This window comes from Lactuca saligna, chromosome 4 (assembly GCF_052625555.1).
Source record: "Lactuca saligna cultivar CGN05327 chromosome 4, ASM5262555v1, whole genome shotgun sequence".
Classification (NCBI taxonomy): Eukaryota; Viridiplantae; Streptophyta; class Magnoliopsida; order Asterales; family Asteraceae; genus Lactuca; species Lactuca saligna.
Genome location: NC_136420.1, coordinates 312,794,801 through 312,808,059, shown reverse-complemented (window position 1 = coordinate 312,808,059; position 13,259 = coordinate 312,794,801). Strand labels below are relative to the sequence as shown.

At 33.5% G+C, this 13,259-nt stretch overlaps 2 protein-coding genes across 4 annotated transcripts; both read right to left on the bottom strand.

Annotated features, from left to right (window-relative positions):
- Positions 1 to 3,242: 3,242 nt before the first annotated feature.
- Positions 3,243 to 4,588, bottom strand: LOC145043972 (ethylene-responsive transcription factor ERN1-like). Its single transcript, XM_078992764.1, has one exon. It carries the CDS (start codon positions 4,525 to 4,527, stop codon positions 3,535 to 3,537), a length of 993 nt encoding a protein of 330 aa, XP_078848890.1. The 5' UTR covers positions 4,528 to 4,588; the 3' UTR covers positions 3,243 to 3,534.
- A 1,426-nt stretch (positions 4,589 to 6,014) lies between these two features.
- LOC145043971 (hyperosmolality-gated Ca2+ permeable channel 2.3-like) lies at positions 6,015 to 12,014 on the bottom strand. 3 transcript variants are annotated; one of them, XM_078992763.1, is made up of 12 exons: positions 11,793 to 12,014; positions 11,353 to 11,370; positions 10,805 to 11,136; positions 10,570 to 10,722; positions 10,417 to 10,480; positions 9,874 to 10,083; positions 9,609 to 9,797; positions 8,687 to 8,985; positions 8,318 to 8,594; positions 7,940 to 8,215; positions 6,439 to 6,672; positions 6,015 to 6,254 (listed from the first exon to the last, which is right to left on the bottom strand). In XM_078992763.1, the coding sequence occupies exons 3-12, from the start codon at positions 11,083 to 11,085 to the stop codon at positions 6,096 to 6,098; spliced, it is 2,142 nt and encodes a 713-aa protein (XP_078848889.1). In that variant the 5' UTR covers positions 11,086 to 11,136; positions 11,353 to 11,370; positions 11,793 to 12,014; the 3' UTR covers positions 6,015 to 6,095. The 3 variants fall into 3 exon arrangements, with proteins under 3 accessions (XP_078848889.1, XP_078848888.1, XP_078848887.1); XM_078992762.1 differs by lacking the exon at positions 11,353 to 11,370 and having other exon boundaries at positions 10,805 to 11,141; XM_078992761.1 differs by lacking the exon at positions 11,353 to 11,370 and having other exon boundaries at positions 10,805 to 11,153; positions 11,793 to 12,013.
- Between the last annotated feature and the right edge of the window lie 1,245 nt (positions 12,015 to 13,259).

Sequence of the window (13,259 nt, the reverse complement as noted above, 5' to 3'; positions counted from 1 at the left end):
GCTCCTACTCTTCATGCTACTCGCCGAGTCCACTCAAAGGATTCGCCGAGTCCATTCAGATCTTCTTACATGCAGAGGACTTTTGAGTCATGCATGGACTCCAAACTATAGATCTACCTTTCCCAAGCCTATTCCTCACGTAAATTTGCAAACTTTACGTGTAGAGAAGGAGATCTAGGCAAAATACACCATAAACTAGGATTTAAGGCAAAGAGACTCCATAATCAACTCAAGGGCAGATACTTTATGCTTCTCAAGACCATAATATGCTTAGATCCGAAGTAGCAACTTCAGATCTGGCTTCTAACTAAAAAGGGGTAGCTAATCATGGCTAGAAAACCCCCAAAACTCACAACCATACTAGATCTAAAGGAGAGAACAACTTAATACCTTCAATAACTCAGACAGTTTCCCCAATCTTTAGCTCTAAGGCCAATCCTTGAAGCTTCAATGATTCCCCTTCTCCTTCTTCCTTCAAATCACCCCAAAAATGGCTTGGAAGCTTGAATGAGCAACAATGGGGCTTAAGGTTCGATGTTCTGAGTGAAAGAGGCAGTAAAGGAACCCTAGGGGAGAGAATGAGACGTTTAAATAGGCTCCAAGTCCCGAATTTAGGGTTTTCCTCGCATAGACCAGACTCGCCGAGTCCCTTTGGCCGACTCGTCGAGTCGGTCACTTACTCCTCGACCCGGATCCCGCTCGGACTCGCCGAGTTCCTCCTTGGACTCGCCGAGTCGCCCTTTAAAATTAGGGGTTTCTTTCCTTTCTTGGCCTTCCAGACTTTGGGTGTTCATATGCATTGCTTCAGTCACTAGGTGAATCAACATTTGACAATACCTAAACTTTTGTGGGTTATCAAAATATAAATGAATCAAGATTACAACTTTTGATATATAAACATACAACACTTACTTAAGATGCACTCAAGAAAACATCAAAGAGATTTTTAATGTTGAAAGAAAATAAAATGCAGCAATCAGAATGAAAATGTTAGATGGTAAATTATAAAGAGTGAGTTTTGAGTCTTCCAATAGTGATGAACTTTATATGAGTATACTAGAGGATGTCAACATTAATTCCAATATAGCTCTAATACAACTTTATTATTTTGTATTCCAATATGCAAGAAATAGCAATGTACTTCAATTATATCTTTTGTTTCACATTCAAGGGTGAGTTTTGAGCCTTTAGTTAACTTGTGCTTTAAGGCAATATTTCTTTAAAAGCAGTCCCAAACACCACCGTTATGAAAATAAAGTGTTTTTCATTTATTTTTTCACTGCGTCTTATACTTTCAACATAATCTTCATATTATTCCTTCGGACTCTGGACCTTTGCAGTAACAACATCCATGGTATATTTAAGAATATTTATTGTCATTTGCACAATAAGATATACCAATCAATGTCATTAAAAATGTATTTTTACCTAAAATCATGTAAAAGTAACTTGTTGATCAGTTCACTAGGGTTGTGATTATCACGGCCCTAATACACACACACACACACATATATATATATATATATATATATATATATATATATATATATATATATATATATATATAGAGAGAGAGAGAGAGAGAGAGAGAGAATACATTGGATGGAAGTCGGCCAAGAGACTGTCTTCATAAGTTCATGAGGTAAGGGTGCGTTAGATGTACACAGTCTTAACTCTAGTCTTAACTCTGCCTAAAAGTAACGAGGTTGCATCCATAAGAGACATCTAGCTCGAGAAGTATGTGTACAATGAGTACATAATCTTCATACCATATAGTACATGTCGATAAATAATTTATCTAAATACAAACTATAATATAAACAAATAAGAATCGATGCAAATTCACTACCGTAATTTATGTCTCTGTTCCTTTTTTTTTTGTATGGTATTATATCCTCAAAAAGTGCTAACTTTTTCATGTTTAACCTCAAGTTATCTTTCCACTTGCTCATCGATCAACCTCTCGTCATCAACCTATCAAATGTAACAATGTCTACCCTTCTAACTGTATTTGTTGTTTGTCTCTATTCAACGTGCCCAAACCACCACAACCTTCCTTCCCTTAATTTTCCATTGATTGACACAACTTCCAACTTATTTCTAAATTATGATTATTGCATGGGGTATCCTATCTAACACATAACATCCTCATTTCCATATTTTCCATCAGCTTCCGATGTGCCTTCTTTGTTAGCAAGTATGCTGAGTCATATGACATAACTTTAGAAGATTCATTTTTAATATCATAGTGACCCTTTTGTTACTCGGTATCTCCAATTCAACCTTTTGGTGGTAGTATAGGCAGACTTTTGTAACCCCACATCATTACGCTTCCTGTTGACATTGCACCATAAATATTCCATCTTAATTGTAGTTATCCATAAACTTTTTCCTTAACGTCATCCGCCAAATGTTTAACCTAGCATTTAGTTTTCTCTGTCTCTTCCACCGACACAATGTCATCGGAGAAAAAAAAAACACCCCATAAACTGTGGTACCCCTCTTTTAATCCAAAATCAGGAGTAAATTACTGAAATCGTCCCTATGGTTTGATCAAAACTGCACGTTTGGTCCCTAACTTTTTTTTTTGCACTCGGATCGTCCCTGTGATTTGATTTTGTTGCGTTTTTCGTCCCTTACATACATAAAGTCAGGGACAAAACGTGCAATTTTGAGCAAACCATAGGAACGAAAAACGCAACAAAATCAAACCACATGGACGATCCGAATGCAAAAAAAATTAGGGACTAAACATGCAATTTTGACCGAACCATAGGGATGATTTTAGTAATTTACTCCAAAATCAGGGCTAGATATATGGGTAAGTGTGGATCCTTGATGGAGTCCTATTTCCACCATTAAAGGCTTTGTGTTATCTACACCTACATAGGTTTGGACATGGTCCTAAATCTCCAATATATATCACGTATAGCACTGTCATATCCCCACGACCCTGTTATCTAACACACATAGCCCTAAGATCATATGCCTTCTCAAGGCAAACGAACATTGTATGAAGCTCCAACTTCTTTCTATATTTCTCCGTTATGTTGTGGTTTACCATTTTTTATATTTCCTCATTAGGCGTCTAAATCACCTTAACACATGAAATATAACCGGTTCTCTATAAGGTTAATGTCGTGACCTGGTGTCCCAACGATTTCTAGAAGTTTCATAATATGACTAAGTTTAGACTGTTATCTATTCAAATTCAATCGTACTTAAAAATAAAAAACAAAACAAAAAAAAACACATGCTAGTAAAACTGATTCAACTGTCACCATTTTACATCTCTATATAGGATCTGAATTCAATAGACAAAAAAAAAAACTCCATTGTTCCTTTGAAAAATAACACAAAGTCGCATTCTTAACAAATCTAACATTCTACGACACCACATCTTAGAATGAGTAAGCAACTAAGCAAGGTTCCCATAAGGTGTACAATCTTCACAATATATGAACATAATAAAGTTTATCTTCCAATGATCACCAAGTATATCAAAAAAACCATATCAAAGCTTAAGATCAAGATCTAATTAACATAACATATGGTAGGAAGATCAAGCAAGTTCCACAGAGACAAATCTCCATCGATAAACTCATCCGAAGACGAAACCAAACACATTTCTTCTCCACCTTTTTTACATTCTTCATTCACTTGATGAGCCATTCTATGCATTTTCGACCTTTCTCTACCCTTCGCACCTCCTCCCTGCCCACCCTTTCTCTGTAAACACTCCGGAATCCCATGGAAAGCGTAAAGAGAAGCCGAAAACTTACGTTCATATTTCATCCTTTTCATCGCTTCACTTATCGTCATCGGCTCTTCTTCTTCCCCATCATAACTTTGCTCCGATACCATTTCTTGAGCCATATCAAATGGCGAAAAATTACAACCCGTTCCAATTTCATCAATAAACCTAAAATCCACCCTTTCTTCTTCTTCTTCTTCCTCTTCCACCTCCCTTTCGCCTCCACCATTTGTATCTCCACAAGAATCCACATCAACCGGCATACACGATTCAAAGCTCACGTTGCTACCAACATCACTACCCATCATATCGTTTACAGGGAGAAACCCGTCTACATCGTTTAAAAAATCGGTAAAATACGTATCCAAGAACTCCGGCGCCACCTCCGGCTGCTTCACGTCATCATGTCGATTCACCGAAGCCGATGGTGGTCGAGGGTTGTTTCGGGCTTCGAGCCGATGGAGAAGAAGATTTGTGATTTTTGATGGGAGTGCGGGTGTGGTGGAGAAGGATTGAGAAGAAGGCCAGAAGTTGGTGCGTGTGTTGGATCCACGTAACAAGCAAGCGGCTTCATCATAGGCTCGAGCCGCTTCCTCGGCTGTATCAAACGTCCCTAACCATACTCTGATTTTTTGTATGGTGTCTTTGATTTCTGCAACCCATCTACCCGATGGTCTTTGCCTCACCCCAACAAACTTCTTCTTGGCTCTCTGGGGCCCACCGAAAGCCATGGTTTGTTCTTGATTGATTTCTAGCTTTCTCTTCCTAGCCATGTTTGAAAGATGTTTGATTTGTTAGTGGTTGGTGATATACTGATATGCATACCTTTAATCAAGATATGTGTATATATAGATTAGACAAGATTGAAGAGGTCACATCTGATTGTTTATTCTAGTATTTGTGTCTAAAAGTTAACTTTTGGACGTTTCTTCACCTTTGACTAGTATTGTTTATCATCAAAGATGCCTCAGTTATTTGGGCAGAGTCAAATTGCATTAGAACTTGTAATCTGTGCAGAGATATGTGTACGTGTGTATCACAGATTGGAATATTGAGTAGGATATGTCAGCATTGATGAATAATGTAAGATTGTTTTTAAAGTCCGGGGGACAATATGAAGTTTGTAGAAACTAATGATGACATCCTCATTACTTTTAATAATACAAATTGGCGTAAAATATTTATAAGAAGTCTGCCAAAATGGAAGTAAAATGTGTTATACTATATACTACTCCATCTGTTCTATTTCATATGAAATAGGTAAATTTGGGTTATAATTATTTGCTAATAGGTTATAAAATTAAACATTTTTAATAATAGTTTGGAACCATGTTTAATAGAAATTAAATGTTACAAAAAAAAATTGAAAAAAAAAAAAACATTTAGTTAACTCAACCACTTAACCATGGAACTTTATACTTTGAGGAGACTGCCACGTGGAATGACGGGGTTAAGATACTAATATTATGAAGGGGTTTCGTTTTGTAGTTGTTTTTTTTTTTTTTTTTTTAAAACAAATGGGAAAATTACAAGTCAAAGGCCATTCTAATCCTTCCAAGTGGCATCCTATCAATAGAACAGTGGTTATCCTGAACATAACTATAGTTAATACTTGTAATAATACTACACACACACAGCTGCATATTCATTATTCAACATTTACGTAATTACTTCAAAAAAGTGGGATTGCTGTGCTTTGCGGCGGGTTTATTAATCATATATTTTCACACCATTAATGTAATGCCACTTACATAAGGTTAATTTATGTAATTTTTGTGAAGCATGGGACCATGTCTGTAAATTTGCTATTAGGTATGGAGCAATTCTGTAATTTTGTAAACACAGGAACCATTTATGTTATTTCGCAATTAGGTAGCGATCATTTATGTAATTTTGTGAAACATGAGACCATTTCTGTAATTTTGATATTATGTAAGACCATTTTTGTAATTGTTTCAAAATTTGAGACCATGTATGTACCTTTATGAAATAGATCAACAATTTATGTAGATTCGCTGTTAGGCAGGGACCATTTCTATAACTTTACGAAAGACAGAGGCTATTTATGTAAATTCCCTATTAGGCAGGGACCATTTCTCTGAGTTTAAGAAACAAAAAGACCAATTTTGTATATAATTTGAAATAATTTTGTATATAATTATAAATAATATAAGTAGACATGTAAATTCCCTATTAGACTTCTTTTTCACATGTCTACGTATGTTATTTTGATGCAATCACAATAGCTGTTGAAAATGAATTTTCAAAAAGCAATAAATTATTATTATTAAACAATGGAATTAAGGTGCACAAAATCTACACACTGTTCAATCATCACACTCTATGATTCAGAAGCAAGAAGAGGGGTATTGTGGCTGTCTGTTCTTCCAGAGAATTTGATTGGCTGCAATGCCGGATCTTTATATGCAGTGATTAGTTTCTCATGGAAATCAGACTTTCCAGGGGCATTTTCGTCACGTCTGTCTTTCTTTATCATCAACTGTATCATGAGTAATGTTTTAGCTACACATTTAGAACTTCATATATGATGGATGGTTGATGTTCATAGAATCTTAGTGAAGGAAAAGATGTGAGAAGTAGCAACGTGCTTTCTTTGATTTTTTTTTTTTTTTAATGTAATGAATGAGATTGAGAATTTGAGATGAATGGTTATTGACATATACCTCAGCAGGATAGCCTTTGAAAACAGGTAGAAACCGTTTTCTGCAGTAGCTGTTGAAGAGAAGAGTGATGATTGGAAGTGGAATAGTCAAACTGGAAGCCAAGGGAAGGTTTTTGAGACCAAATATCCCCACAACAATCAATTGCATCAATACTAATGAAAAGATTGTAGAATTGTGCACAATTGGCCAAAACTCCCCACCAGTCTCAAATTTTGGTGAATAAACATTCAGCAACTATCAAAAAAAAAAAAAAAAAAAACAAACAAACAAACAAAAATCAGTATCATATCTATTATTTTTGTCTAAACGATGTGCAACATTAATGTAGGTAGACATGTGAAAAAGAAGTCTAATTTATAATTTATAAAGTTCGGTTAATAAAATGAGAAAAAGACAACCAATTGCAAGTAGACATGTGGCGTGACCTTTTGTGAATCAAGATCGTCTGTGTGATGTTCATGAAAGGTTGCATGCTTTTTTCATTTTTTTTTTTAGAAAATTACTTGTCTTTGTTGGTGAACCATAGGGACCAAAACTGTAATTTAGTCTTCTTGTAAAAATTTCAAAAGACGTAAAGTGCAGACCGCAGAATAGTGGAAACCACAAGGACAAAAACTATAACTTACTCTTCTTGTAAAAATTTAAAACTTGGACTAAAGTGCAAGATATCGCAAACTACAGGGGCCAAAAAGTTATTCGCTCATTTCTAGCAAACTAAAAAATCCAGGGACCAAAAACGCAATTTACTCATTTCTTGCAAATAGTTAAAAACTACTGGAACCAAAAATGTAATTTACTCATTTCCTGCAAAAAAATTAAAATCTCCAGGGACCAAAAGTGTAATTAAATCAAACTAAAAAATACAGGGACCAAAAATACAATTTACTCATGTATTGCAAATAATTAAGCACTACAAGGACCAAAAATGTAATTTACTACTTGAAAATAATTAAATGCTACATGGACCAAAGGTGAAAAACTACAGAGACCAAAAATGTAATTTACTGATTTCATGCAAGTAGTTAAAAGCTACAGGGACCAAAAGTGTAATTAACTCAAACTAAAAACTACAGGAACCAAAACCACAATTTACTCATCTACTGCAAATAATTATAAACTAAAGGGACAAAAAATGAAGTTACTCATTTCCTGCAAATAATTAAAAGCTACAGGTCCCAAAAGTGTAATTAAGTTAAACTAAAAACTACAGGGACCAAAAATACAATTTACTCATCTACTGCAAATAATTAAGAAATACAGGGACCAAAAATGTAATTTACTAATTTCCTGCAAATAATTAAAAGCTGCAGGGACCAAAAATGATCAATTCAAACTAAAAACTACTGGGACCAAAAACACAATTTACTCATTTACTGCAAATAATTAAAAACTACAGGGACCAAAAATGTAATCCACTAAAAGTAGACCAAAAATATAATTTACTCATTTCCTGACAATTAAAAGGAAGATAGTAATAACAAAATATATGAATCCATCTAACCTGATGACGATAAACTATGTATCCCTGACAGAAGTAAACCAGTAGAAAAGGCAGAATCAAGGGCGAGAGGACAAAGTATGTAATGCCAAAAAGTCCAAATAACAGAATACTTGGGATCACACTGCTGTAAGAAAGTGAAGGCACTTCAAAGTCTTCACCACTTTCAGTTGAAAATATTCTTCTTGTGTAACTGTAAATCAAGGGCATCAACCGTAAAAGTTCTGAAGATGTATTAGTCCACCCAGATGTCACTACATATGTTATGAAGAACGTAGCCTGTAATAAACATGTACAAGAAATTAAAATATTACTATCACCTCTTTAATATCCATTAAAAATGCAATGAACATGAGTGTATTTATTTATTTTTTTTTTTACCTGTACTGGAACAGCAACAGCTAATATATTTGGTATTTCCTTAGGCTCAAGGAAGATATTAACCCGATATAAAACCGATCCAGATAAAGCATTTGCAAAAAATACATTCCATATGCTAAACCAGAGCACTTTATTACATGCACTTTTCTCTATTTGACTTCTAGCAACATAGCCTTGAATAGAGGATAATATTATCATCACAGGTGGCACATATTGTAAAAACGTCTTCAGTATCAAACTAGGAAGATATCCTGTGATGACTTGACTTACAAACGTTCTGCATACAAGTTAAACACCATATAGACAAGTTAGATATGTAATTTCATAATATAGTGAAATGAGTAGATTATATAGTTATAGTATACTGACATGTTTAAAATGCCTGAGAGAAAAGGGAACCGAGTCTCCAACTGATTCAAATTAGTGAGACCCTGGACTATGAGAACAGGAATGAAGAACAAAATGGTAAGAACAACACACGCGATAACCACCACCACATTTCCAATCCATCTGCTTAAGAAAGACGCAGAAAAGAAAGGCCAGTATGTGTCACGAGGCTCGGGGGCCCGCTCAGTAAGCCACTCTGTAGGCTTTGCTCCTTGTTGGATTTGTAAAACTACTGCAGCACCAATCCGTGATTTGAAAGATACAAATGCAGCAGGAAGTTCCTACCAATTGAAAACAAAACAAAAAAAAAATTATCAACCAATTACAAATTTAGCCAAACATACAAATACTAGCTTATTTGTAGCTTAATTAGAGGTTAACCATTGGAGAGATCATTTAATTAGAGGTTTAAGTTAATGGAAGATGAGTTGCCAATTTTTTTTAAGTCGTAACATAACTTAACCATTGGAGATGCTCTAAAGCAGAAAGCAGATACTAACAATAAAGCAGAATGCAGATACTAGCAATAATGCAGGAAGCAGATACTAGCAATAAAGTAGAAAGCAGATACTAGCAATAAAGTAGAAAGCAAATACTAGCAATAAAGCAGGTTTCAAATACTAGCATAAAGGAGAAGGAAAATACTAATAAAGCAGGAAGCGGATACTAGCAATAAAGTAAAAAGCAAATACTAACAATAAAGTAGAAAGCAGATACTAACAATGAAGTAGAAAGCAGATACTAACAATGAAGTAGAAAGCAGATACTAACAATAAAGTAGAAAGCAAAAACTAACAATAAAGTAGAAAGCAGATACTAGCAATAAAGCAGGTTTCAAATACTAGCATAAAGGATAAGGAAAATACTAACCTTTAACATGAGGGAAAATATATAATAAGCTTACCTTTCCATGAAGCAAAGATTGTTGTGTTCTTGTTTTTTCTTCTAGATCATCTAACTGCTTCTCATAATACTCCACAAGATCAACCTTGGGCCTACAAAGCCCAAAAAATCCAACACGCCCAAACCTTTGAGACCTTTGCTTTGTGGACTTCAGATAAGTGATTCTTTTATATAGCGCATCACCTTCATGCTAGAATGACAATTAAATACAAATAGGAATCAGATTGAATTAAATGCATCATGTAAAGCTTTAAAAGTTGACTTACAATTAATTTCCAAATCTTTGAAGTGTGAAACACCATATAGTGTGATAGATATATGGAAGGATAAAACTCTGAGAAAAATTTCTCAACAGTTTCACTTAAGGTGTCTGTAGGTGACTTTGGAATACCTCTAACCAATACAGTGAATTCATTGGGTTTAGGCTCGGATGAGGAGTAGAATGCAAGCCTTTTCAAAGAGATATAGTTATACTCCTGCAGATCATAATAAATAATTCATTGGATGAAAGGGAATTGATGTAGTGTTTGGTATGCGGGAATCAGGAAGGGAATGGAATTGTTCATTCCATTGAAATGAAAGAAATTTGTTCGTTTTGTTGGATGGAATAAACAATTTATTAGTTATAATTATATAATGTATATTGTAGAGTTAAACAATGTACCTTAATAAAAAAAAATCATTCCATTCCTACAGAACAACCAAACATGATCATGGAATGTAATGACTTATTCCATTCCATCCCTTCATCATTCCATTCCATACAACCAAACAAACCATGATTATCTATTGGTTAAAAGAATGCTTACATCATAAAGAAGATAGCAGACAAATGCAGTGAAGGCATACACTGCACCAAAGTGAATCCATAACCTTCAAAAGTTCCAAATAATGTGATCAGAGTTAACTAAATGTAAGAGTTAACTGTTGATGAATCAAAAAGGTAAAGTAGGAAAAATCACCTTTTGGATCCATCATTGACATTTGAAATACTGAATGATTCCAAGGACTTGTTTGTGAAGTCTGAAAAATCAATAAATATCTGACTTCCCATATAATTGATTGGCAGAAGAACACAAAGACCAACTACCCCAGCAAAACAGAATATTTTCAAACTGTAATGAAGGGAAAAGATTAGATAGCTTATACTTAAAAGATATAACAACACTAATTTGTTTGTGAATAAAAAATAGTAACCTGAAGATAAAAATGCGCATAAAGACAACACCATCTAAACCTGCACGCATGAGGAGTTCTTCTTCAGGGGGATGCCATGCCCTCATCACCCAACTGGTAGAAGGAAGTAACCTTTCCAAGTTGAAATCACTTCTCTTATCATACTTTCCTTCAGCAACTATCCGTGGTGCATAAACTTCAGCATTCACTGGTTGCTTCCTCAATATGGAGTATAGAGTGATGTATATTAAACATAAACCAAAATTTATGCCAACAGAAGTCAAAAGAGCAGAAAGAATCATCCTTCAGAATGCTGAAAATTGAAGTTACTCCAGCTGTCTATGGTTCTCAATAGTCTCTAAAAAGTCAACTTCCATGAAACATCAAAAATCAGTCTCTAAATATCAATCATAGTCCATTAAGAGGAATAGTCAAGTAGTCAACTCAAACGAATACAATCACTGAAAGTATAAGAGCAATTAATAATCTAAAGTAAAGCTGAATCCTAAAGCCAGTATAGCTTTATCTGTAAAGATGCATAATCCTAAGAATAAAATCCAAAACTGAATGACAAATCAACTTAAACCCTAAACCATAACCATAGATTAAATAAAAATAATCATAACTGTATACCTAACCCAAAAAATATATACATATAGAACTGAGGCTAGTAAGAACTTAAGAAGAAATTACATCAATTAGATCATAAAGTGTTAATCCGAATACAGCAACGACGACTGGACTACTAAATATCATCGAAGTTTATGAAACTATTACCTGAATTAACGATTATTCTACTGCAATAGGTACGGATAGAGGAATCAATAATCAAGAAGGAATGTTGAGCTAGAAATGATAACTGTATATATGTAAATGCGAAATAAAACAATCAAACGTGTAACTACGGCTACTTAGAACTTCAAAACAAAATTTTAGCAATTAGATCACAAAATGCATATCTTAATACAGCAAGAACGATTGAAGAAGTGAAAGTTCATCAAATTATTACCTGAATTAATGATAAGTTTCCGGCGATCGATACGGGTAGAGAAATCGAAGAAGGAATCTTTAGCTGAACCGGAGTTTAAGCTTCTTCGTCAGAATGTATTTTAACCGACTTTGAATGGGAATGGGAGTACGTGCCCGCTGCCAGATTAAGAAGTACTCCGTTTGTTCGCCGTTAACTGCCGTCAATTATCGTTTGCCACTTAAACTGATTCCGTTAGTAAAGATCGACATATAAGTTTGTAACCCGATATCCGCGCCTTTTATAATGCCAATTCAATTTAATTAACACTTTATATATCTATTAAAATATCTAGATTTACGTACTTTTAAACTTTATTTTTAAGGTTTTTAATAATCGAGTGTATATAAAAGAGTGCTATTGAACATACTTTTCTAAGACTTTTATATAATATTTTTTTATAGTTTTTATGTATAATCATTTGGAGATAAACATAATTATCATTTCATCATCATTCATAATACAATAAAAAATAATAATTTAATAGGTAGAGATAAAAATTAGCCAAAAATGAATCAGAATGGATCACCCTTATAGAATCTGTAAAGCTGATTTAGAATACCTTTTCCCTTTTATTCGTTTAATTTGTCCCATCAATAATATATACAGACAAAATAAATTGTATTTTAAAATTATAAATTTCATAAAATTTACTGTATCTGGTTATTTTTGCTTTTATTTAACCAAATCACTGTTTTCTTTTCTTACAAAAGCTGTTGTGAGTTTTTTTTTTTTTTTTTTTTTTTTTTCCGGCAACGAATTGCAAGAAAACAAATGGAACATATTTTTTTTCAAGTTAAAGTTGGTTTTATTTAATCAAACTTTTAATGATAATATTATTAAAAAGAAAATTCAATAAATTTCAAGCTGCATTGATTTTTACAGAATTTATAGTTTTCCGGTTTAATCATTAAGAATTTGTTTTTTATCTAAAAAAACGTTGTATGTACGCAGCAGTAACGTTTAAACCGAAAGAAAATATTTAAATAGTGAAAGCTAAAAGGAAAAGAACGAAAACTAAGATACAAAGGCTTTTATGAAACTTGACTATTATTATATATTTAAACAATATCCTTATATATAATTTTGTAATTATATTACCTCATTGAATAGACTTTAATGAGATAGTGTCGTTATGAAAACACAAGTGTGTGGTTGATAATCTTTTGTGACCAACTGCCACACCAGGTCGACTAAATTACATAATTGGTCCCTATAATATATCAAAAATTAATTATTGGGTTTTTTGTGAATTTTTTAAACATTTTTCGTTGGTATGATTTGCTTTTGTTGAAAAAAATATCCATAATGGATGTAAGAAGACTATTATATATTTATCTTGTTATTTAAAAAAATTATTTAATATTTAATGATTATTTATAAATTATATGGTTTTTCAAAACATATTGATTCAGTACAACTATTAAAGTCCATATGCATTTGGTCCAT